The 22,530-nt window shown below is 42.9% G+C and overlaps 5 protein-coding genes across 5 annotated transcripts; all 5 read right to left on the bottom strand.

Moving 5' to 3' along the window:
* Positions 1 to 9,781: 9,781 nt before the first annotated feature.
* PG994_006524 (uncharacterized protein) lies at positions 9,782 to 10,306 on the bottom strand (the record flags this gene model as incomplete). Its single annotated transcript, XM_066857933.1, has 1 exon — positions 9,782 to 10,306. One exon carries the CDS (start codon positions 10,304 to 10,306, stop codon positions 9,782 to 9,784), a length of 525 nt encoding a protein of 174 aa, XP_066717202.1.
* Positions 10,307 to 11,581: 1,275 nt separating this feature from the next.
* Positions 11,582 to 13,945, bottom strand: PG994_006523 (P-loop containing nucleoside triphosphate hydrolase protein; the record flags this gene model as incomplete). Its single annotated transcript, XM_066857932.1, has 3 exons — positions 11,582 to 12,176; positions 12,296 to 13,503; positions 13,562 to 13,945. The coding sequence occupies 3 exons, from the start codon at positions 13,943 to 13,945 to the stop codon at positions 11,582 to 11,584; spliced, it is 2,187 nt and encodes a 728-aa protein (XP_066717201.1).
* A 1,184-nt stretch (positions 13,946 to 15,129) lies between these two features.
* PG994_006522 (uncharacterized protein) lies at positions 15,130 to 16,059 on the bottom strand (the record flags this gene model as incomplete). Its single annotated transcript, XM_066857931.1, has 1 exon — positions 15,130 to 16,059. One exon carries the CDS (start codon positions 16,057 to 16,059, stop codon positions 15,130 to 15,132), a length of 930 nt encoding a protein of 309 aa, XP_066717200.1.
* Positions 16,060 to 17,950: 1,891 nt separating this feature from the next.
* Positions 17,951 to 19,482, bottom strand: PG994_006521 (short chain dehydrogenase; the record flags this gene model as incomplete). The annotated part of the gene is made up of 4 exons (XM_066857930.1): positions 17,951 to 18,133; positions 18,363 to 18,638; positions 18,725 to 18,983; positions 19,460 to 19,482. The coding sequence occupies 4 exons, from the start codon at positions 19,480 to 19,482 to the stop codon at positions 17,951 to 17,953; spliced, it is 741 nt and encodes a 246-aa protein (XP_066717199.1).
* Positions 19,483 to 20,171: 689 nt separating this feature from the next.
* Positions 20,172 to 22,197, bottom strand: PG994_006520 (uncharacterized protein; the record flags this gene model as incomplete). The annotated part of the gene is made up of 5 exons (XM_066857929.1): positions 20,172 to 20,415; positions 20,523 to 21,243; positions 21,321 to 21,704; positions 21,774 to 22,106; positions 22,167 to 22,197. 5 exons carry the CDS (start codon positions 22,195 to 22,197, stop codon positions 20,172 to 20,174), a joined length of 1,713 nt encoding a protein of 570 aa, XP_066717198.1.
* Between the last annotated feature and the right edge of the window lie 333 nt (positions 22,198 to 22,530).

The raw sequence follows: 22,530 nt of genomic DNA, 5'->3' as shown, positions 1-22,530 counted from the left end.
TTATTACACGTTTAAATACTCTTTTATATTATTAATATAAACCCTAGTACGTCTTACTAGGTTTCTTTTAGAACCTAGATAGCGTTCGTTACAATTAGCTATTTAATCTTTAAAAAAGACGTCGAAAAAAGGGAATAAATTAGTACCCTAGAGTATATAGGCTATAATAAGGTAGCCTCTCGCCGCTAGTTATTTTTAAAGGGCCGACATTTAAAGCCAGTGGTTTCTAGACCGAGACGGCCATCTTTAAGATAACTAGCGGTTTAAAGCATTACTTAAAAGGTGAACTAATAATATTATAGCCTTAAATTAAATTTAAAACATTTTTATCCCTTATATACGGTCTCGTTATAATAATAAATAAGTTGTTTTAATTTATAATAACTATAAATTATATATAAACGATAACTTTTTATAGCTTTATTTTATAAATAAAATATAACTAATCTTTTATAAATTATATTATAATTATATAATTTAAGTTTTAAATATAAGAATCTTCGGCTTATTAAAAAAAGGTTAAAAATTATTTTAAAAAAATACCCGAATATAGTCTTTAAATTAAAGCCTATAAAAATAAATATATTAAAAATATACCGCTAGGTTAAAATTAATATATTAATTTCTTTTATAATTAAAAACCCTTAAAAAACGACTAAAATTTATTCGTAAAATTACTCGAAGCCGTTATTATTAAAATGCGTTATTTATTAAATAGGCTCTCGTACGTACGGTGGTTCCGGTTTTAATCGGGGTTTAATTATTCTTATTTTATTATTCATATTTATTTTTAATACGAATTACGAGGGGCATCGTATACCCCTTTTAATAAAATAAGAAAGGGGTTTATATGCGTAGGTACGTAATACCTTTTTTAAAGTAATATAGATAGCTTTAGTTCTAGCTATTCTAATACTGGCAGTTTTTTATTTTAGCGATAGAATTAGCCTGTTCCCCTTTTTAAATACGAGTCTTCCCTCCACGAGGGTCTCGTACGGTCAGGTTATTTTTTTTTAATCCGGTATTAGGTACCTACTTAAACCGTATAAGTAATGTTATACCTTCTTAACGTCGTTTTAGCCAAGTCGTAGGTCTACTCGATTAGTTATTTTAATCGTTTATTTAAAAGTAGTAATAGTAATAAGGGGACCGTTATATATTTTAATACGTTATACCTTATAAAGGATTAATAAAAGTAGTTTTATAAATAAATATTTCTTTATATATAAATAATTTATATAGTATAAATTCTTTTTTTTTACATATATATACTTTCTTTTTTAAAATATTATACGAAAATAAATTATATATTTATATATATATTCGCGCGATATTTAATTACTAAATTATTAATTTTTTTAGTATTATTATTATTAGCGTAATTAATTATAATTAACGCTAAGTAATATTATTAACTTTTTCGGTTTAAAATTAATAAGCTATATTTATATTTTATATTAATATATAATATATATATTTTTTTTTAGTTTTTAACGTTTATTAATTTCGTATAATAAAATAAGGAAGTTCGCGTTTATAACCTGTTGAGCCGCGATATCGAGATATGCGTATTAATAAACGATAATATTCGCCGCTTATTCGCTCGTATTATTCGTTACGAGGGCTACTTCCGTACGGTTCTTATCTAGTCGCGTAATAATATTAATAGCGTTTATAGTAATCGGTACGTTTAGTTTTATATTCCGTTTTATAAGTATGTTTGTTTCGACGAATATTAGGACGGCGCTTATGCTTCGTATGTTTAAGCTTCGCATGGTAACCGATGTTCGTATTATAGTTTACGATTCGTAAACCTTGATCCTAATAATAATGAGAATAAAAGTGGTAGTAGTAGAGTTAAAATAACGGTTATATAATAATAAATTAATAATAAATAAAATAAATAGTTTTTATATATATATAAATAGCGTTCTTATACGGTTATTTTCGTTATATTACCCGTTTAAGTTATAATATATTACGGTTTTTTTTTTAATTTTTATATAATACTTAATAAATAAAATATATTAATAATAATTATATAAAAAAAGATTAATAAAAGAAATCTCTTTTTTTTTTTATATTTTTGTTTTTTTAATTACTCGTTGTGCGAGTTTATCTTCTCGATATACGCTTCCGTATATACGGTAAAGCTATTCGTCGAAACTAGCTGCTCGAGGGCTTTATTCGGATATTTTAATAAAAGTATTTACCGGATTATTTTTATTATTAATATAGTAAACCTTTAATATCTCCCTTTTTTTATACGATTTTTAAAAGGATATAATATTAATTATAAGTTTTTTTTTATTTATTATACCTAGTTTAATTAAATAGTTATAAAATAATTTCGAGTTTATATAAAATGTTATTAAAATATTTTAGAATCCTAATATTTATACGATTCTTCTAAACGTAATATTTAATATAATACCGCTATTTATATTAGAAGTTATGCTATATAGTTTATTAATTAATACGTTCTTAATAACTCTTTTATATTTAATTAAGCTTTAATAAATAATGTTATTTTAAATTTAGAATTTATTTTTTATATAATAAATCTTTTAGCTTAATAAAATTAAGTATCCGAATCAGGAGGTTAGGTCCTTATTATTTATAAACAAGCCGTCGGTAAAAATATATATCTTTATATAATAAAGGTTAAGCGGGATATATTTTAAGTCGTGTATTTAATTCTAAATTTATTAATTAATCCGTATATTTAAGTTTTTAATATCTTTATCTTTTAAGGTTTATACTTAAGCGGCGGTAGATAGGTCGTACGCTGTTTCTAGTTAATAAATAGATACGAGATATACCTTTTTCGTATATTAAGAGACGTATTACTAGCTTTTATTAATAATTTTCGGGTTAATAAGTTTTAATTAATTAACCTATCTTTTTTATTCGAAAAAGATATTATACGATTTTAATTAAATCTTATTTCCGTTAAATTCGATCGGCGTGTTTTTAGTTAAAATATTTTTTAGTTTTATATAGAATTATTTTTTTATTAGTTTTTCTTTTTTAAAAAAAGGGGTTATAATAAAGCTAAACGTATTATCAGTTTATATTATTATAATATTAAAAGTATTCGGTTTTTTCGTAATAAATAATAAATAGGCGTTATATATTAATATAATTATTTTTAAATTTTATACGTAATAATTATAATACGTTTTAAATTAATAAAATTTTAACTTTATTAATTTATATAGGGGTAATACGATTTAAAATAGCGTTCTTTCGGGGTACTAAGTCTTTAGCTTTACTAATAAGCGTACGTAAATTAATCGGTTTAATTTATTACGCGATTAAGTATACGCTTATATAATATCGCGTAGCTCGTTTTATATATTAAAGTCTCGGATTAGGGTCGGTTTGAGGGTTAAAAGAAGTTTTTAGCTTATCCGCTGGATTATTAGTAACTAAGTTAAAATAGCTTCTTTTTTTATATCTCTATAGCTTTATATTACGAGCCTAAACTTTTTATACGGCTTTATAGTTTTACCCTTAATCTCTTATATAAGCCGTGTTTTAAAAATTTTCCGGCCGGTATACTTGTTCGGATCGAATTGAATAAATTCGAAAACCTTTCGTATGAACGAGATTATTAATCTCCTCTACGTCGGACTTTTAAAACGGGTATCCGGACGAGGTAATAACCCCGTTTTATCGGAATTTAATTATTAGTTCGTAATTCTTTTATTTTTTTTAGGTAAGGAATATAACGGGCTCGAGCGTTCCGGAGTAAGTATTTTTTAGGTCGTCCTCGGCCGCGTCGTACGGGAGCTACCGTTATTTCCTCGGCTATCGGTTCGGTATCTAGCGTACCTACCGGTTATTCCGGATCTAGTTATATATCCGGCTTGTTACGCGGTTCTTCGGCCTTTTTCCGGTAGTACGGCTTAATTTAGGTTACTCGAAAGGTTTTTAAGCCGTCTAAGGTATTTACTCGGATCGTACGGTTTTTAATAACTGTTATCTTATATGGTTCGGTTTATCCTTCTTTTTCCCGCTAAACTAGGACTTTACTCCGGAGCGGGAGTATTAAGATATCGTGGATAGCTAGTTTATTCCGGGTATTTAAAGCTCGGTAAATATCGATATTTATACGTATTTTCCGAAATATCTTTATTATTTTCTGTACAGCTTTTCTTTGTATTTAGATTTTTAGTAACGGTAGTAAGTTCTCGTCGATACAAGGGTATATTTTAAATATAAGTAGGGTAGGAATTAAGCTATCGGGGCTAGCTATATTATTTAAAGCTTTAATTATTATTTAAAGCTTTAATTATTATTTAAAGTATTATCTCGGTATTTATATAATAACCGAGATTTTTTTATAAAATATTAAAGGCTTTATATAATAAAACGTATACTCGTTTAACTTTATTTACTACTTAATAAGTTTTAATAAGTATTTATTTATAAATAATTCTTATTATTTATATATAATTTCGAAATTCTTTTTAAAAATACGTACCTAGATCGTACGAGATATAATTAAGGGGTCCTTAATATACGTATATTTAATATTTATAAAGGGTATTTTAAATATTTTATACGTTAAGCGAATATAGGAATATAACCGTATAAAAGGATATATTCGAATCGATTATATAAAGTACGTTTTATTCGTTAATATAAACGACGTTTATAATAATTTCGTAATTAAAGTCGTATTTATTTTATAACGAGAATTTAAATCTTTATAATACTAGATCGTACGCCTAGTATTAAGAGTAAAACTTCTAGATCTCGTCGAGAACAATAAAGTCGACATTATCGTAGCCGGTATTCTTTAAGAGAATATAAAGCTTCTCTATACGAGGGTATTTAAAACGTTAGTAAAGGTATCGAAACTATCCTTTAATAAAATATAACGTTGTTTCTATACGGCCGGTATTAAAGAACGGGTGTCCTTATTTCTTAATTATAAAGAGTATCCCGTTATCCTTTTATATAATAAAGTTAAAAATATTATTATAATACGTTTTAAACTAATTAATATTATATAACGAGAATAAAAAAGGGGTTATAATATTTAAAATATAATACCTTATTATTTTTAATAGGTTTTATATATTAATTATTTTAATTAACGAGATAAGTTTTAAACTTCTAAACTTAATTTCGGCGCTTTTCAAGGTTTAATCGATTCGTACGTCTAGGTTTTTTCATATATAGGCTTTTATTTAAAGCTTTCCGACTATTAAAAATAAAGCGGCGCCGATATTTTAAAACTTTTTTTAATAAATTTAATTATATAAGCTATTAAGGTTAAATTAGTCAGCTTATATAATAATTTCCGAATAAATATCCTTATTAATAAACCGGTAATAAAACGCGGTGTCTATTAAATAAATAATACTTTATTATATATCTTTTAAATCGAGGTACTCGTACTCTTTTTCGTTATTTTTTAACTCTTTCTTATCCTCTTCCTAATCCTAAACGAACGTTTCGTACTTATTTTAAAAAAGGGGGCCTTATCTGACATTATTACACGCTTAAAAATATTAATTCTTTACTCGGAATTACTTTTTAACTAGGTGATTTATCGATTAATAGCCTTACTTATAGTATATTCGGCAGGTTTTTTATTCGAACTTCCGGTTCTTATATAGTAATCTTGATCGGAAAGTGCCGGCGGGTCGCTAGATCCTTTTCTATCTTAGTAGTTAGCTATTATACGGTAATTTATTACCGTAGGCTGGTCGGTTTCCTTTCGTACGGTTATTTATAAACCGTTTATTAATTAAATACGTATTTATAGCCGGGTTTCGATATAGTTCTTCCGTTAAATATCGTTCCGATAATATCTAGTCCGTTATTATATTTAGCGATACGCGAAGGTTTGAAAATAGCGCTTTATATATTAGTTTTTAATAAATAAAGGTTAATAAAAGTTCCGGAATTCCTTAATAAGCTTTTATAATAAAGGTATAAAAAGCGATCTCTTTTTCGAATCCTTTTTTAAGGGCTCGTTATACGAATTAGAGCTTATTTAGCAGGATTTTTAAAACTTCGATAAATTATTTCTCGGCGTTCTTACTTTTTATTTATACGAAAAAAGTTATCGTTTAATTTATAAAATATTATATATAATTTATTATTATATTAAAATACGAGTTTATTAAATAATATATCTCGTTTTATTTCTTTTCGAGTCCGATATAATTAAGATAGAATACCTTTATACGGCCGGAAAAAATATTTAAAAAAACTATATAGTATTAGTTTTTTAATATATCTAATCGTTAGTATATTCCGATAAATATTTATACTTTATTATAAAAGATATTATACGGCTTACTAGTATAGTTCTTTTCCTTTTTTTATACTTTCGAAAAAGTAACGACCTTATTTTAATCGATTTTATTATTATAAATAGTTCGGCTTAAAAGGATATCGTATTTTATAATATACGCTAAACTAGATAATCGTGCCGTCTAATCCGGCGATATTAAAGTTAGAAAAGGAAAAAGGATAATGTTTTACGACGTTTAAGTACTTAAGAATTTAAGGTTAGACGTCGGGCTTAAAGTGTTTAAAACTCCGGGATTAAATATCGGGTTTAAAGTGCCCTATAATATCGCGGACGATTACTTTATACGGAAACCGGGTGTCTCTCGCTTAGGCGGCGGTTCTTTAACTGTTTGTTCTCGGGAAAAGTGTAGAACATCCTCCTTTCGGGTTTCCGAAATCGGTTCTGCCGATCGGTCCTATTAATATATAGGATTAGCCGGTAATACTAAATTTATAAGCTTAGTTTTAAAGGATCCGTTTATTAATATATTAATTCCGTATTTTTTAAAATAATTAAAAAGCTCCTATTAAAATATACGGTTAATTTAATTAAATTAGTGTTCGGTTTATCCGTTAAACTTTATAATAAATAACTTTTTAAAGGAGGTCTTTTTTATTTTTAATATATAATATTTTAAAAAATATTGTACAAGGTATATCGTAAACAGTTCGGGTATTATTTTTTTAAAAAGTATTTTTAAAAGTTCGAGTTTTTAAAAAATGAAATTAACGTTCTTTTTCTAAACTATTAAAAAAATCCCGGTATTTTAAAAAACTTCTTTATATGTAAATAATTCGGGGTTTAAAATCGTTAATTTATTTAAGTTCGGTACGTCCGGGCTTAATCTCGATTCGCCGACCGTAATTAATTTTATTTTAATAAAGGTTATTATTTTATAAATTATATAATAAAATTATTTAAATATATAATTATATATAGCTTAACTAATTTCGCGTATAATTTAAAACCTAATCTCCTCTTTATAATATATACTTAAGAAAAGGGGTTCCTCTTTGTATAATTAATTTAGTTCGACTCTTTCTCCGAATTTCTAACGGGCGGAAATTCTCGGGGCTTTTTAACACGGTCGCCCTTACGTCAATAAAAGCGTAAAACCGTTTCTTTACTCTTATTAATTTATAATCGCTACGGGTAACTATTAATTAATATTAAATAAGCTCTCGTATATATAATAATTCCGGTTTTAATCGGGGTTTAATCATTCTTATTTTATTATTTATATTTATTTTTAATACAAGCTACGAGGGGTATCGTATACCCCTCTTAATAAAATAGGAAAGGGGTTCGTACGCGTAGGTACGTAGCACCCCTTTTAAAGTAATATAGACAGCTTCAGTTCCAGCTGTTCTAATATTATTTTAAAAAATATAAAAATTATCCGGGCACGTTTAAAATAATTTAAAATAATTAAAAAAAGAATTAATATTTAATTTCCTCGCCGAATTAACTTTAATACCTATTAAAATACCTTTTAATAACTAGGAATTACGAAATAATAATTAAAAATTAGTTACTACGGACCTTACTTTTAAATTACCCTCTTAACGGCTCTTTATTAAAAAGGCTAGTAAAACCTTAAATTAAAACGTTAATAAAATCCCGTATCTCGAAACTTAAGTCGATTATTTTTAAACTAAACTCGATAATAAAACTATAAAAATATACTAAAAAATAAAAATCCCACTAGAATAAAGATTTATTCGTATAATTAATATACGCCGGGCTAAGCGGAGGCTAAGGGGTAAAGTCGTATACGAGAACGAAGCTAGCGATATCGAAATGCTAAGAGGGCCTCGCAACGCTATAAAAACTATAAAAAATAATAGCACGAAAACGGAGGACTATATCATTATTAAAAACAACGAAAAATAGTATATTTACATTAATTCTAACCATAGAAATAACTTTAATTACAGGGGTAACGGTAGCTCAATAAAGTGGCCCGTGAGGGGTGCTTTAGCTTACCGTCGTCCCGGGGCACCGGAAATTCAGACTCGAAGTGGCCTATTCGTCAAGTCATGTAGTTATTGCGGCAATCGGCTTGAGCCATTACCCTTGCATACACTGGTAATGGCAACAATCTAACTGGCTCAAAACTCCTACTCGGGCGAAACACTTTTCGGATCTCTGGCCTGTCTAGTATGCCTCCTCGTTCATGGAGCGGACCCACATATGGAAGCAGACTTATCCGTTCAGGCTCTCCTTGGGGCCGATGATGGGGAAAGTTGTGAGCACGAGGCTCTCAACCCACTTCAGCTTGCCAAATGCGTGCCTCGATCGATTTCAATGGCTTGGACCAAAGAGGTGCAGCTTCGCTGGGACGTGTTCCTTGCTGTTTTACAGCTGGCCCAGCCAAACGAGTGGACAGATGAAGAAAGCGATCAGGACCAGGACGTGTACGGCCAAAACGAGTTTTTCGACGAAGAAGTGTATAGCCGGTGCCACCATCGTTTGGAAAATAATACGCAAGGAGACATTGCAGTTCTGTGGACGAGTATCCAGACCGAATACCTGACATATCGGAGGCTTAAAGAAGGGGACCCTTGGATTTCTGATAACTGGTCTATGAATTCAATCATCGAGGACTTCAAGTGTGGTCAAAACTTGGCATCACTCCCTCTCATTCAACGCCAAATGATGAAGCCGCACTGTACATGTGGTCAGTTTTGCAACCAGAGGGGAAACATCGATTTCGACGAAATTCCAACTACCAAAGAGGCATGCGCTTTTCATTTCTCAAATTTGAATGATTGGAATCGATCTACCTTCCTGACCGCCCAAACTTATTGATTTCTTTTCCTTCTTGTCAACATTGGTCTTGGATGATGGTTAACAAGCTAGAAATATTCCCTTCGAACTGGTTTTTCAATGGTCCAAGTTTGTCATCTGACTGAGCTGAATATGAATGAGACGGATGCGGAAAAAGCCGTTCTGGATGTTCCCATTGTCACATCGAGTGATTTTGTCGCTTGTCTACCTATGCAAAATGGGATTTTGCATTATCTGTACCTCTTGAATCTCATGGCGAAATGCGGCAATGGTAAAGACACCGTCTGCGCCAGGATTGACAGCTCATGCCCCAGGCCTCGTTGACGAGATGGCTCTAGTCGCACTTTCTTAAGATATACCTGCCTTACACATTGAAACGAGGAAGCGCTGTTCTAGGGCCCGAATTCAGCAGGCACAGGATGTTATTTTCTAATAATATGGCATATCCCCCGTATCGTCATATTGCAGCAACTTTTACAGCTATATATTCACGTTCATCGTCTCACATACACCTTGCTTTGATTGATCCGGATATCCCTTGTTTAATAGCGATTTGATCATAAAGTATTGTCCGACTTCGAGGTTAGGAACTTATCTAGCTCCTCCAAGGTCGATTGCAGGGCGACTCCTAGCGAATCTTTATCCAAGTGGACCTTCTCCACGTCGGGGCCGTACTCAATATTCTCCACATCGGGCTGGAGGGATAACCAACAGGCCAATAGCAGTCCGTCCACCACCCAAGCCCTCCGCTCGTCCATGCCCGGGAAAAGGGTGATTATGGGAACCTAAGTGGCACTCCTGCTTTTGGAACGCCGCCGTGTACCAGTCCATCCAGCTGTTGTAGGCCTTGTTCCACGCGTCTCCGTACCGCTCCTGCAGCTCCTCTTCATCCACCATGGAGCTGTCTTTCGGGTTCCCTGACCAAGCCGGGTCATACCAGACAAAGCCTGCGCCATAATCGGGAAACACCCGGTATTTGTAGCCCAGCTGCTTGTGTTCTGGGTCTGGGTCGGGATTTGGCAAGCCGTCATTTTCGCCATCCAATCCCGGCTTCTTGGCCGTGGTTTGGTGAAGGGTGAGTGATTTGTCTGAATCTATAACAAGCACAAGGCTGTAGCTTGTCTCCAGTGTGACCTTGCTGATGTCGCTGAGAGAATTGGTAATTTGAACGAGAACTTGAGTAGCATTGAGGGCAATCATCTTGGTTAGCAGATGATAGAATGCATGGGTGTGAGCTCTGTTAAAGAGGGATGCTATCCGTGGCTGAACAAAGTGAGATCATCTTCAACTTAAATACCGCCTGCATCTTTTGACCCACTATTTGCTGAATATGTTTTTGGGAGAGCCTGATATCCAAGCTTCAGGCTGTGTTTCCTTGCGTCAGGCTGATTCAGTTGGTAGTGCACACACAGCCCTCGATAGCGGGCGCTTAGCCGACGTTAATCACCCCACTCGGCGCTTATTGTCTGAAATGAGCTCTGCGTTTCATCGGGAGCGTCAAAGGACGAGCGCGAGCAATACCACACTCACCAAAACGCCGTCGCACAAGCCTATTCAGCCAGATTCAGGGCGCTTAGGGGCTTTTACGCCCTGATTGGGTACCTTCCGGCCCCCTGGAGACCTCCTGAAGGCACCCTGAGGCTCTCGATCAGCCAGGATCTATGATTTGGTTAGTTAGAATTACGAGGTCTGAAAGTCCCTGGCCGATGCGCTTGAAACGCACCGCTGAGAGAAATGGCTTTTATGCAGGGCACTCGAAAAGATTCACCCAACTGACGCAAGGAAACATGGCCTCAGACCTCGTTTGATCACCCCAAATAAACATAGCGAACGGCTTCCCCAGTACACGGGGGCTTCCACAACTGTTGGTAGACATATCGGATATCCCACCAAGTCCAAGCAAGGGCGGCTGGTGATGTTTACCTACTTCAAGGGTGAGCAACGTGTTGTCAGGAATGGCATAACTGTTGGTGACAACGGATTCGTGGTGGGCATGAATCTTGTCAGTGAGACGAGTGTTAAGCGGAGAGCAGGGGATCCGCAGGACCATGGAAAACCTCTACTATTATCCCCCCAATGTCTCTGAGAGCCGCAGCACACATGCAGGCCAGGCCGCTCAGCCATATCGGAGCCAGCCACTTCGACAGACTGGTACATGCTTATGAGAGCATCAGAGTTGTAGAACGGGGCAAGCTAAGCTGGACTGTGTACCCGTTCTTCAAGCCACGTGTTCTTATAACTTAGTAGGTTTATCTCAGGACTTATAATAGAGCTATTCACGGCGAAGCAAGTGTTATTATGTAAAAGTATCCACTTGAATTCTATTTCTATTTCGTACTGTCTAAATACGCTTGCTGTATGCGGCCAAACGGACAACCAACGCCAAAGCCATAACCCACCGTATCATCTCGCTCATAAATTCGTACCCCTGAAAGTAGATACGAGACGTAAAGGAGAAAGAAAAGCACAGTTCGACTAAATAAACATCTGTTGGTGCTCTGCATCCTTCCTGGAGGCCCCAGGTGCGGTGTAATCGATATCACCGTGGCGCGCCAGGTCGGCCTCGAAGCGGGCCTGGATCTTGGTGACCTCCTGCAGCTGCTCCATGTTAAGCGGCTTGCCCTCGAAGGCAGCCAAGCTCTCGGCTGCCTTGATGACGTTCTTGATCTGCCGGCCGTTGAGGTCGTGCTCGGCCAGGGTGGCGAGTTCCTTCTCACTGACGAGGGGCTTCGCGGCCTCGTCCGAACCCTCGTCGCCCTCGCTGCGGGCTATGCGGGCCAGGAAGTTGCGCCAGATCTGCAGCCGCGACTCCTGCGACAGGTTGGTGTAGCGAATCGGGATGTGGATGCGGCTCTTGAAGGCCTCGTCGAAAAACTTGACGCGGTTGGTGGTGAGGAACAAAATGCCGGAAAAGTACTCCAGCAGGCGCAGGAAGACGCTGACCATGGCGTTGCGGTGCATGTTATGCGGCGAGCGCTGCTCAAGAAATACGTCGGCCTCGTCGATGAGCAGCACGGCGCGCCAGGCTGACGTCATACGCATGATACGTGCCAGCTCGCGGTCGAGGTGGCTGGCCTCAGTGCCCAGGTCGCCCGACGACACCATGTACAGCGGTCGTTGGACGAACTCAGCCACGCATTCGGCCGTCAGCGTCTTGCCCACACCAGGAGGACCGTGCAACACACACACCAGGCCTTGCCCTTACCCTTCACAATGTCGTCGAAGTTGGATTGCCGTGTCGAGTGCATCGACACCAGCGCCTGCACAGTTCGCTTTGTGCCCGCTTCCAGCACCAGCTCATCGAAACACCGTATGTTCCACACGATCTCCGACAGGTTCTCCACAGAGAACTCCAGGAACTCCTTATTGGTGAATGCGTATCCGCGTACCAGCGATGTTGCTATGATAGCCTCCTTGTCCGATAGCGGCCGTTGCTCCGGTGCCTCCTTCTCGTCCATAGTGGTGGTATCGGCTACGTAGCCCCGCATTGCTCGCTTCTCCGCCCGACGTTCGGCTTCCTTCTCGTCCTGGGGCGACAGCTCCTCCACTGTGAAAGCGTCATTAGGCCTTTCTTTGTGAAAGGTCTTGCAGTCAATCATGACACGACCGCTCACGTGGATTCGCTGGATGCCATGTCTTTCATGCTTCAGACCCACGCCATTGTACTGCAGAAAGTGCTGGCCGGTATAGCTTTCCATAGTCCTTCCGCGCTTCAACAGTAGCTCGCGTGTCGCCGCCGCGTCATCCATAAGGTTTAGTGGCATCGTAACGAGTTCGGATAACTCACGATTGCCCGTGTACTTTGGGAGGAAAAGCTCCAGCTCGCGCGTGCCCAAGCCGTCGCCATCAAAGTCAATGAACTCGGCCCGCAACACCAGGCCCGCTCGCCCTTCGTCGTTATAGTCATCATCATCCCAGTGATCCCGAACGCGGAAGCCGCGGGGGCTGTTGAGCATCTTGGCAAGTACAAGCGTTCCAGGTCGGAAGAGCGTCCACAAATTTTCGAAGGCAATGGCTTTGACTTGGTTGGCTACGCAGCGTTCGTGGGCTGCAATTTCCAGCTCGAAATGTTTCTTGATCCAGTTCAGCAGTATCGTCAGTTGCCCGAGAGACTCATCGTCGCCCGCATTCTCGAATCGTGAGACGCCCACGGCCTCCAGCTCCTGGCGGTAGTGAAATAGGCAGTAGTAGGGGGCGCTGATCTGGACCTCCTTGACGTCTATGGACTCGCATGGGTAGTTTCCAATAACATCATACACCAATTGCCGCAGAGGCGCCCGATTTACGTACAGCCGTGTATCTATTGCGGTGTCGGCGTAGGAAAAGTGCCGCACGATACAGATAGCGTACAGACGCCACCAGTCCTTCTGCTCGGGCTTTTCAATCTCGTCCTTGCGCTGTAGGTAGGAAGTCAGTAGTGCTCGAGGGAAGAGCTGGGAGTAGTGGGTTGCTTACCTCAGCGAAAAACGCCTCATCCTTGTCATCGAACTTGCGGTCTAGATGCTTGATCTCGCACTTCATGGCTTCGTCTTGGGGCTCCTTGCTCTGCTCGTTGTCGCCGTTCGTTTTGTCCTTTTTCTCATATACCTTCTGTTCCTCGGTCTTGGAGTCTTTGGGCGCTTGGGGTTTCTCTTCCGCTTCTTTCTTCACACTTTCCTTGGAACGTCGCTGGCAGCAGCAGCAACATCTTCGGTGATGCTCTTCTGCATGTACGTGGCCGTTTGAGGTGGCTGCAACGGAAGGTGCCTTCTCCGGTGGTCCATTTGTGCCTTCCTCGGGACGATGTGCTACCTCGGTGGTCCCGTTGAGAATCTCGTCCTCGACGATGAGAGGCGCCATGTTGTGCTAAGGTTTGTAAGGCCAAGATTGCAAGGTGCGTGATGATGCTGATGAGATTGGGGTGTTGGATCAAATGATTTGGTGTTGGCGAGGCAATTCTCAAATGTGTACTGAGGTATTGGCTCGGAATGGTCAGCACTGAGACGAGATGGTAAGTGGATGGGAAGAATCAATGGGAAGAATCAGTGGGACTGAGGATGGGGGCCGTAATAATATAAATAATCCAGGTGTTACTTGGGCAGCAAGGCTTGAGGTGTGTAAGACTTGATGCATCGAAAATATCAATGGTTGGGTGTTCAAAAGACTGCGATGGTGGTCCAGCGAGAAAGAGTCACACGCCGTGCCAACCCAGCCAATCCCAGAATCGAGTGGTAAGGCCTAGTTGATGCAACCCTAATTTACATGTAGGTAGGTGCCTGTGAAAAGATGTTTCTACATCTACATAATTCCAAAGTCATTGTCCCGTGTACGGGCATGATTGGAAGTCAGACACACATACGTCTGGTACATGTAGGTGCACGTATCAATAAAGGCTCCAGACAGCAGGCTGCAACCTACCTAATTATAGCAGCAGCACTGCCTGCGCCCCCCACAAGGCGGCTCACAAGGCAAACAGTGGTTGCCTGGTTTAGCCTACGAGAGGTATCAAATGACACTGCAGCAAACCGCCAAGTGTATGGTGTGGGGTACACATACTGAATGAAGCATTGGCTGTGGGATCTCCGAGAATGCGGCAGAATTCCTACCCAGAAAGAGCCCCTCAAACCACGAACTCAGCCATGACACTGTCAATCCAGCAAGCGCCCAAATGGATACCAAACAACCTATCGAATCCTCTATGTCTCTCCAGCACTTCACAGATTCCATTTTATGCTGTGTCGGTCCACCGACGAGTGCCTTATCAGCTTGGAGCATGTTTTTGTCCTTCCTGCCCGGCATAGCCTCTGCCGTTGGCCATCGTCTGTTGACTGCCTCGCTTCACAGATAACCAGCTACTGCCCAGGCGGAAAGGCTCCAGCATGGGACGCTCTTGACCTCCCTAACAAAGACATGCCTGATCTGGTAGCTCTGAGGTTTTAGCAAACCGGTACTGCATGAGTGAAACCCGAGTTCCATTCGCAGCCAAATTCGAAATAAACAATCTGAGACACTGGCCGCAATGCATCGGATCCGTACAATGAATCCTACTCGGCATCCCCGAAGGGGCGCGATGTTACCTCTGCGCTTTTCAAACTCAACCCGCTAGACTGCCTGTCCCAGAAATCGGTCTGCCAGACGTAGAGAAGCCAGTCGTCCCGAACCATCTCCGCCATATCGCTCCGGCGCAGCCAGAACGTCGCGGCATCGCGATCGGTAGACCACTGGGACGTGGTCACGATGCGCACAGCCTCGCTCCTGGCGGACCGGGCGGAGGTGGTCGTGTCCCCGGTCTCGTCGTCCAGGAGCAGCGACCAGATGTTGGCCGGGGGCTCTTCCAGCTTCTGCCGGTTCCAGAACACCAGCATGAAGTGCGGGACGTAGCTGGACTCGGGGTGGGAGAATGGAGGGAATTCGACGGTGTGTTCTTGGATTTCCTCGATCGGTGCGAGCACGTTGTTGGATGTGATCAGGCCAAACGGAAGCAGTGACTGCCAGAGGCTGATAAGAGTAGCGAACTCCATCTTGCAGGGCTCGACCGACATCTTCCGAAGGTGGTAGGCCTTGTCGACGTCCTGGGTCTTCAGCACATATCTCCGAGGCGCCCGTGCCGTTGTCGTCACTTCGCCACCGAGAAGGTTGTTGATCAACGTGAAAAGCCAGTGGGCTGGATAGCCAAGCTCCGACACGTGAACGAGGATTCGCATGAACATAGTCAGGTTGAGGGGCGCGTAAACCTGGTCAAAGGCCGGTCCCCGTTTGTAAGGTATGCATATCTTGAGAAAATGCGAATAAAGCCACTTCGTCAGCGAGGCCTGGGGCATGAGCTGCTCATATTCCATGGGCTTCGATGGACCTGGCACGCGCTCCCACTTATAGTATGGCATCAGTGGGTACATAGCATCCTCGTAGCCTTCGGTTGTGGTGCGCGAGAGTTTCACGTGGAAGTGAGACTCGATCATCTTCCGGTCGTACATCAGGAGATACTCGGCAAGGTACTGGTTGATCGAATCCCATCGGGAGGGTTCTTCAACACTGATGCCGTCAGGCCAGTTCCATGTCCCGTTTTCAGCACCGGTACGCCATATAGAAACGATGTAAGTGGACCTCCGGTGTAGTCACTACATTGGTTGTCAGCTGGATTCTCGAATGCACCGTTGCGTACTTCGGATATAGGGAGACCCACGGAATGTTGCTCATGTGAATGACATGAAATCGCTTCCGAGGTTTAGCTCTGTCTCTAGAGGCGATGTCGCTACCAAGCTCTGGGCTTTGGGGTGGGTCGTGTCTCATACCCTCCAGTCCATCGGCCATCTCCTATATTCGCATCTCGACTTGAAGCTGTTCGCGTATGCGACTAAACCTGGACGCTACCAGCATGAAGTATCTTGCCATGAGTTCAACCGCGCTGCCTTTGGCGAAGAACTCCCGCTGAAGGATTCATCGATGGCTGAAATTAACATTTCCGCCGTCATGAGTGGCATCATGCTCATATCAGGATCTTCATACTCTCCTTCTTTTCCCAGTCAAGATCGATCATTGTGATGTTGGTTGTCCAAGTCCTGTTGATATATGTGCTCAGTTGAGCCTTGCTTCCCGAAGCCTTATTGCAATATGCCCTCAGTAGCTTAGCCAGATCGGGCTCGATTCTTTCAGCGTCTGACAGGGGCAATGCGACAGTCCCAAAGTCTTGAAAGAACCGGCGGTCGAGTTTGCTACCTCCTTCCCAATATTCAATGTTGTTAACGACCTGGCCTAGATCCACTAAGACGCGTATTTTCTTGGTGGAATAAGGTCCCTTTGGGACTGGCTGCCATTGCCGCAGTACGTGACACAGTGGTTTGATGTCCTCTCTTGCAATATGAGCCCACGATATCGGTTGATTCTCGTCCTCAAGGTCATACAGCAGTGCCCTGATTGTCTTCTGTAGCTTCTCCCAGGCGAATGGTGGGAGAATTGACACAGTGAACGGATATGCCAAGGCGCAGAATAAGTGATGAGCCTTTTCTTCATCCTTCTCTGTGGCGGCTTCGTTGAATAAGTGGAAGAATATGAGATTCCTCGCAACAACAGCTGGTTTGTGATCGAGCACCATGAAATGAAGCCTTCTGGATTGGTCGACTGGGAACTCCAGGATAGCTTGATCTAACGTTGACGAGTTTTAGAGAAGCAAAAATGCGTCCAAGGATGAGATGTTCATCAGAGCATTGACCAGCACATGATACAAAACGGAACATCGTTAGTTCCGAACGCTAAACATTGCAGTCAGGGGTAGAGCACTAAACATTAAATTGAGTGTGCGAGTTGGGCTCAACCATAATCCATTTGAGCATTAGCATCTCTGGTTGATGAAACCAATCTACCGATTTGTTTTTGCCGTGCATGAGGTATCAAAGTTAGTCTTTGCTCGGATAGATCAGTTTAGGTCATGCCATCATTGTAACCTCTCCTGATGAATGTGTCGCACTACGCATCTGATCTTTCAGTAGATGAAAAGTTTCTACCTCATACGTGGTACAGCTCTGGATGGGTAAGTTCAGCTGTGTTACCTTTACAAAGATACTTGGTATTAAGGGATATTGGACACGGGTAGCACATTCGTCTCTTGAAATGTGTTCCGATAAGCTTATTGGGAATATCAGGTGATCAGATTCGCGGGTCTCGTGACGTGACCCCTATTTACATAACATGCATGCTTGGCATTGATATGAGTGACGTGATTGCTGGTTACGAGTCTCTTCTCTATGTGGAAGATGTGATATTGTAATTAGCTAGAGAAATTGAATGAAAAGACTAAAGAATATTGCTAAACGGAAAAGACCGAAGGAAAAGCGTGATAAGGCAAGTAATTATCTGTTTCCCAACCCCCTACATGGGACCATTGTTGGCATATCCGCCATCGACCGTCATAGTACTGCCATGGACAAAGTTGCCCACGTTGCTCGTGAGAAACAGAATGGCATCCGCAACCTCCTCCACATCACCCAAGCGCTTCAGCGAGGCGCCCTGGGACAAGGCAGTCCTAGACTCGGGTGCGGTAGCGACGAGACGCTCCGGCAAGGGCGTTTCGATGGCCCCCGACGAACAGCGTTAATGCGGATCTGAGAGCTGCCGTATTCGCTTGCTAGTGGTCGCATATTGGTTAGTTGACTTCGGTTCACGTTGGCTAAGGGGTGAAGGAGAAAACGATAAAAGAAAGACAGAAACACACGAAATCGTATGGAAGCACACGCGAAACACGCACAATAGGGGGTAAAAATGCAGAGCTGCAAATACGTACCAGCTGTTTTGGTAAGGCGACTGCTGCGAACTTGGTAGCCACGTACTCGATGTTGCCGGGTACTGCCACCAAGCCGGCGATGGAGCACACGTTCACGATGGCGCCGCGGCCAATGACATGGACGCGGTCGACGTCTTGGATCACCAGAGCTTCTTGCTCCAACATGACGCGGATGGCGGCCTTGGTGTGGTGCAGAATCCCCTTGTCGTTGGTCTCCTGGACGTCATCATAGAAATCGAGGGCGTTATCGGCGAGGAGGCCTTGAGTTTTGAAGATCTTTGTTGTTTCGTGATACACATTAGCGTATAAACGGAATCATATGCTTGAAATGTGGAAAGGACTGCTCGTATGTCTGGACTTACACCGGCGGTGGTTACGCTGTAGTCGATCCGCCCAAACTTCTTGACAGCCGTCTCGAAGACGTTCTCCACGCTTGCGTATCTTCGTACATCTGCGTGCAGCGCGATGACAGCGAATTCATCATGGGTTGCCTCCTGCTTAGCCTGCAGCGCTGTCTTCTGGACCCCGGACTCGTTGAGGTCGGCTAGAACGAGTCTGCGGGTCCCATTGCGTGCATAGGCAAGTGTAGTGGCTTTTCCAATCCCAATAGCTTCACGAAATCTTCAGTATTCTATGCTCGAGTCAGCATTTTGGCAACCTGATAGTAATAACCAGATCCGATCACGACGGCAACTCCTGGGGTTCGAAAAAGAGTTCGGTGCCATCTGGAAAAACGGTTATGGTAGATGAGTGATGGTAATTCAGAATTTGTATAGTCCTTGCTTCATATTGGCTGTGGCTGTTGATACTCTGATATCCGCTTGAAATATTCCAGCATCTGTGTGCATCTATTTATAAGTATTTATAATGCCTAAAATACAACTATAAGCTTGACAGCTATTGATTTTATATGGTTCATACGATGGAATACGACCTGAGGGCATATGAATGACACGAAGAGATTTCAACTTGTGATCATAAGAGGCTCACGACACTATGCGTAATACTTGGCAGAGCTGGCTGAGTACCGGGATAAGGCAACAAAAGGGGCCAGTGACCGCTCTGCTATACATAATGGGAAATATCAGAAGGATTACTGTTCGCAGATGACCTTGGGCATCATGTCAAATGGGTTTGGCAGCACCTTGAGTACCAGCCAGGAAAGGAGGTATGAATCGAACAAGGGCTAAAATCCGAGCGTAAAGCCGCCTGTGTAATCAAGTAAGTTTAGTCTATGTCAAAGATGTTCCATGCGGCATCCTCATGTGGCACAGAGAATTATATAAGCACTAGAATCTCTGATCCTTCGGAGAATGCAATAAAGACGCAGCCACAAACGGCGGCTAACCTCGGTTGTGCGAAGAAGTGAGGGTTCATCTTCACTGAGGAACGCTGACCATGGGACCTGCATAGTTCGACGTCTCAGGACCGTACGAACAGTTCTAATCTCAGCCCTACAGAAGCCGTCTTACCGCCCCTGACAAACTGACCTTGCTATTACCACGTGATCACATAAATCTCCCTGTTCCCAGGATACAGTCCAATCGCTAGTGTCGCCTCCCAGTCACAGCCGCTAGAGGCCTAGCGTATTTGCAATACTCAAGGCCAAGTCAAGTATTACTACGCGTAGTTGATAAAAGTGAGTAATTCAAACAAGATTGCTTTCATGCATTGGTATATGTCCCCTCTAAATATGCCCACCAAAGCTGACTGTGAGTGTCTCTAGCTCAAACCCGACTCGCTAAACGAAAGCGCTCCACGCATCTATCGATCTATGTCCACAATAGGCCCGGTGAAGTGCTTTTTTGGTTAGCTTAGGCCGGCATTCAGCCCATGCTGTTGGGCCACCTTCTCAGCACACGTCAAGCCGGTCGCATAAGCCGCCGCCTGGATGTGGCCGCTGATCAGCACGGGGGCTACCGACATGTCGGCCACCCGCAGCCCCTCGATTCCCACGACGCGGAATTCCGGGTCCACCACGGCATCAGGGGCACCGCCGGCGGGACCCATCTTCAACGTACCCGTCATGTGCCACGACGATGAAATGGTTTTCCTGTTTTCAATTGTTAATTTCCCATGTGCTCGTAACTTTAAAAGGGGGCTGGCCGGTGGTGTGGGAGGATAGGGGAAACAAGTCAGTGAAATGGAACTAATACCTACTTCCAGTACGCCAGCAACTCCTCGTCACTGTCGCCCGCAGGCGCCGCCAACCCCCCCAACGTGTCCTTCTGGTAGTCCGCGCTCCGGACGACGCGGTCGAGGACGTCGCGCAGCGCCATGACGGCGGCGGTGCGGTCGAACGCCTCGCTCAGCACGCGCGGGTCGAACCGGAGCGGGACCTCGGGGTCGGCCGACTGCAGCGTGACCTCGCCGCGGGCCTGGGCGTTGTACAGGAAGACGAGCAGGCACGAATAATTCAGCTTCTCGGGCGGGAACTGGTGGAGGAACCAGTGCATCGGGAAGTGCGTGAAGACCTCGTAGTGCGGCACCGTCGGCTTCTGCAGGAGGGCCTGCTCGGACGCGGGCAGCGCCCGGAAGGCCGGGTGGCTGGGGAGCGCCGGCAGCTTGAAGAAGCCGATGCCTGCCTGGCACGCGAACTTGGACCACGGGCCCGTGCCGTCCTGCTTCCACTGCTCCAGCGCGGCGTCCATGGCCTTCTGGTCGCCGTAGAAGGCCTTCCGGGCGGTGCTGGTCTCGCTTCGGGAGTATACCAGGGGGCAGAAGTTGTGGTCGCGGAGCCCTTGGCCTACGGCGGAGACGTCGAGGACGACGGGGATGTTGTGCTTCTCTAATTGGCTCTTGGGTCCAATGCCGGAGTGCATGAGGATGGCGGGTGAGTTGAGAGCACCCGCTGAAATGATCACCTCCTTACTGGCATGATCTGAGAATCAAGTCAGCCACATGGCAAACTCTCACTGGGAGTGAGCAGTGGCACAATGTTACGCCGGACTCACTCACATTTCGCATCCTTAGTCTCGACACCAACAACCTTGCGGCCCTCCAGAATCAACTTGCGGACCTTCTGACAGGTGATAATCGTGAGGTTCTCGGGCTTGTCGGCGTACAGGTCCTGGGCCGTGGAGCGCTTGCCGTTGCGCGCCGAGCTGATCAGCGCCGACATGCCGATGGGGTCGCCCGAGTTGTGGTCCGGGTTGATCGGGAAGCCGCCCTTCTCGAAGACCTCGAGCATCGGCACCACGTCGTCCTCCCACTCGGCCGAGAATCCGACGTTAAGCAGGCCGTCGGTCCCGTGGTTCGCCATGTCAGGCTTGGCGAACTTCTCCGCCACGTGCGCCGGCCGCTTCTTGCTGAAGTTCTCGAGCTGCTTGAAGCGCTTTTGCACTTTTCGATGATTGTCAGAGCAGTCTTACATTTTCCCAGATAAGATTTGACGGGGAGGGTGACACTTACTGGCGTTCCAGCCGAATGCAGTATCGTTGCCAGTCACGCGCGCCCATTCGTCGTAGTCGTCCCACGCGCCGATGGTGTAGACGCCGAAGTTGATGGCCGAGCTTCCGCCCAGGCCGCGCCCGCCCGAGTAGTCAATCGACCGGCCGTCGCAGTGCTCTTGTGGCGCTGTCTTGAACCCCCAGTTCATCTCCTCGTTGGTGAAGGTGAGCCACCGCTTTCCGTCCACGCGGAGATTGGGGTCCGAGTTCTTGCCGCCCGCTTCAAGGAGCAGCACCGAGGGCTTGGCGCTGGTACGGGAGATGGAGGAGGCGAGGGCACTGCCCGCAGGGCCACCTTCAATCATATAGTCAGTAAGGCAAGGAAGGCCACATTGATATGGAAATATAGACATACTGCCCACAACAATGAAGTCGTACAAGGCCATAATTACTGCTCCAAGGTCAAGATTGGATGACAAACAAAACAAAACAGTCAGAAAGAAGACACAAGACTTGCTTTAAAGTGACGCTGAGAGGAAGCAAGGAGACAGAGGATTTACGAGCAGGATATCATCAACTTATGTTCACATTCTTTATCGGGCCCATCACTCAGAGTCTGTTTCCTTTTTCTCGTGTAGGCCCGGCCATCCCAGCCGTACAGGCCTGCAACGTGTGCATCAAAATTGGAGGGGATTGAGGGGAGTGCATGAAGCCCCACCACCCTCATCTGCCAGTGTGTCACTGTGTCTTGTACCAACGGTCATGCTGCAGGTGTCAGG

The sequence above is a fragment of the Apiospora phragmitis genome (genome assembly GCF_038363925.1).
Source record: "Apiospora phragmitis strain CBS 135458 chromosome Unknown utg000006l:1.0-5683423.0:1.0-5690449.0, whole genome shotgun sequence".
NCBI classification, from domain to species: domain Eukaryota; kingdom Fungi; phylum Ascomycota; class Sordariomycetes; order Amphisphaeriales; family Apiosporaceae; genus Apiospora; species Apiospora phragmitis.
This window is presented reverse-complemented; position numbering and strand designations above follow the sequence as displayed.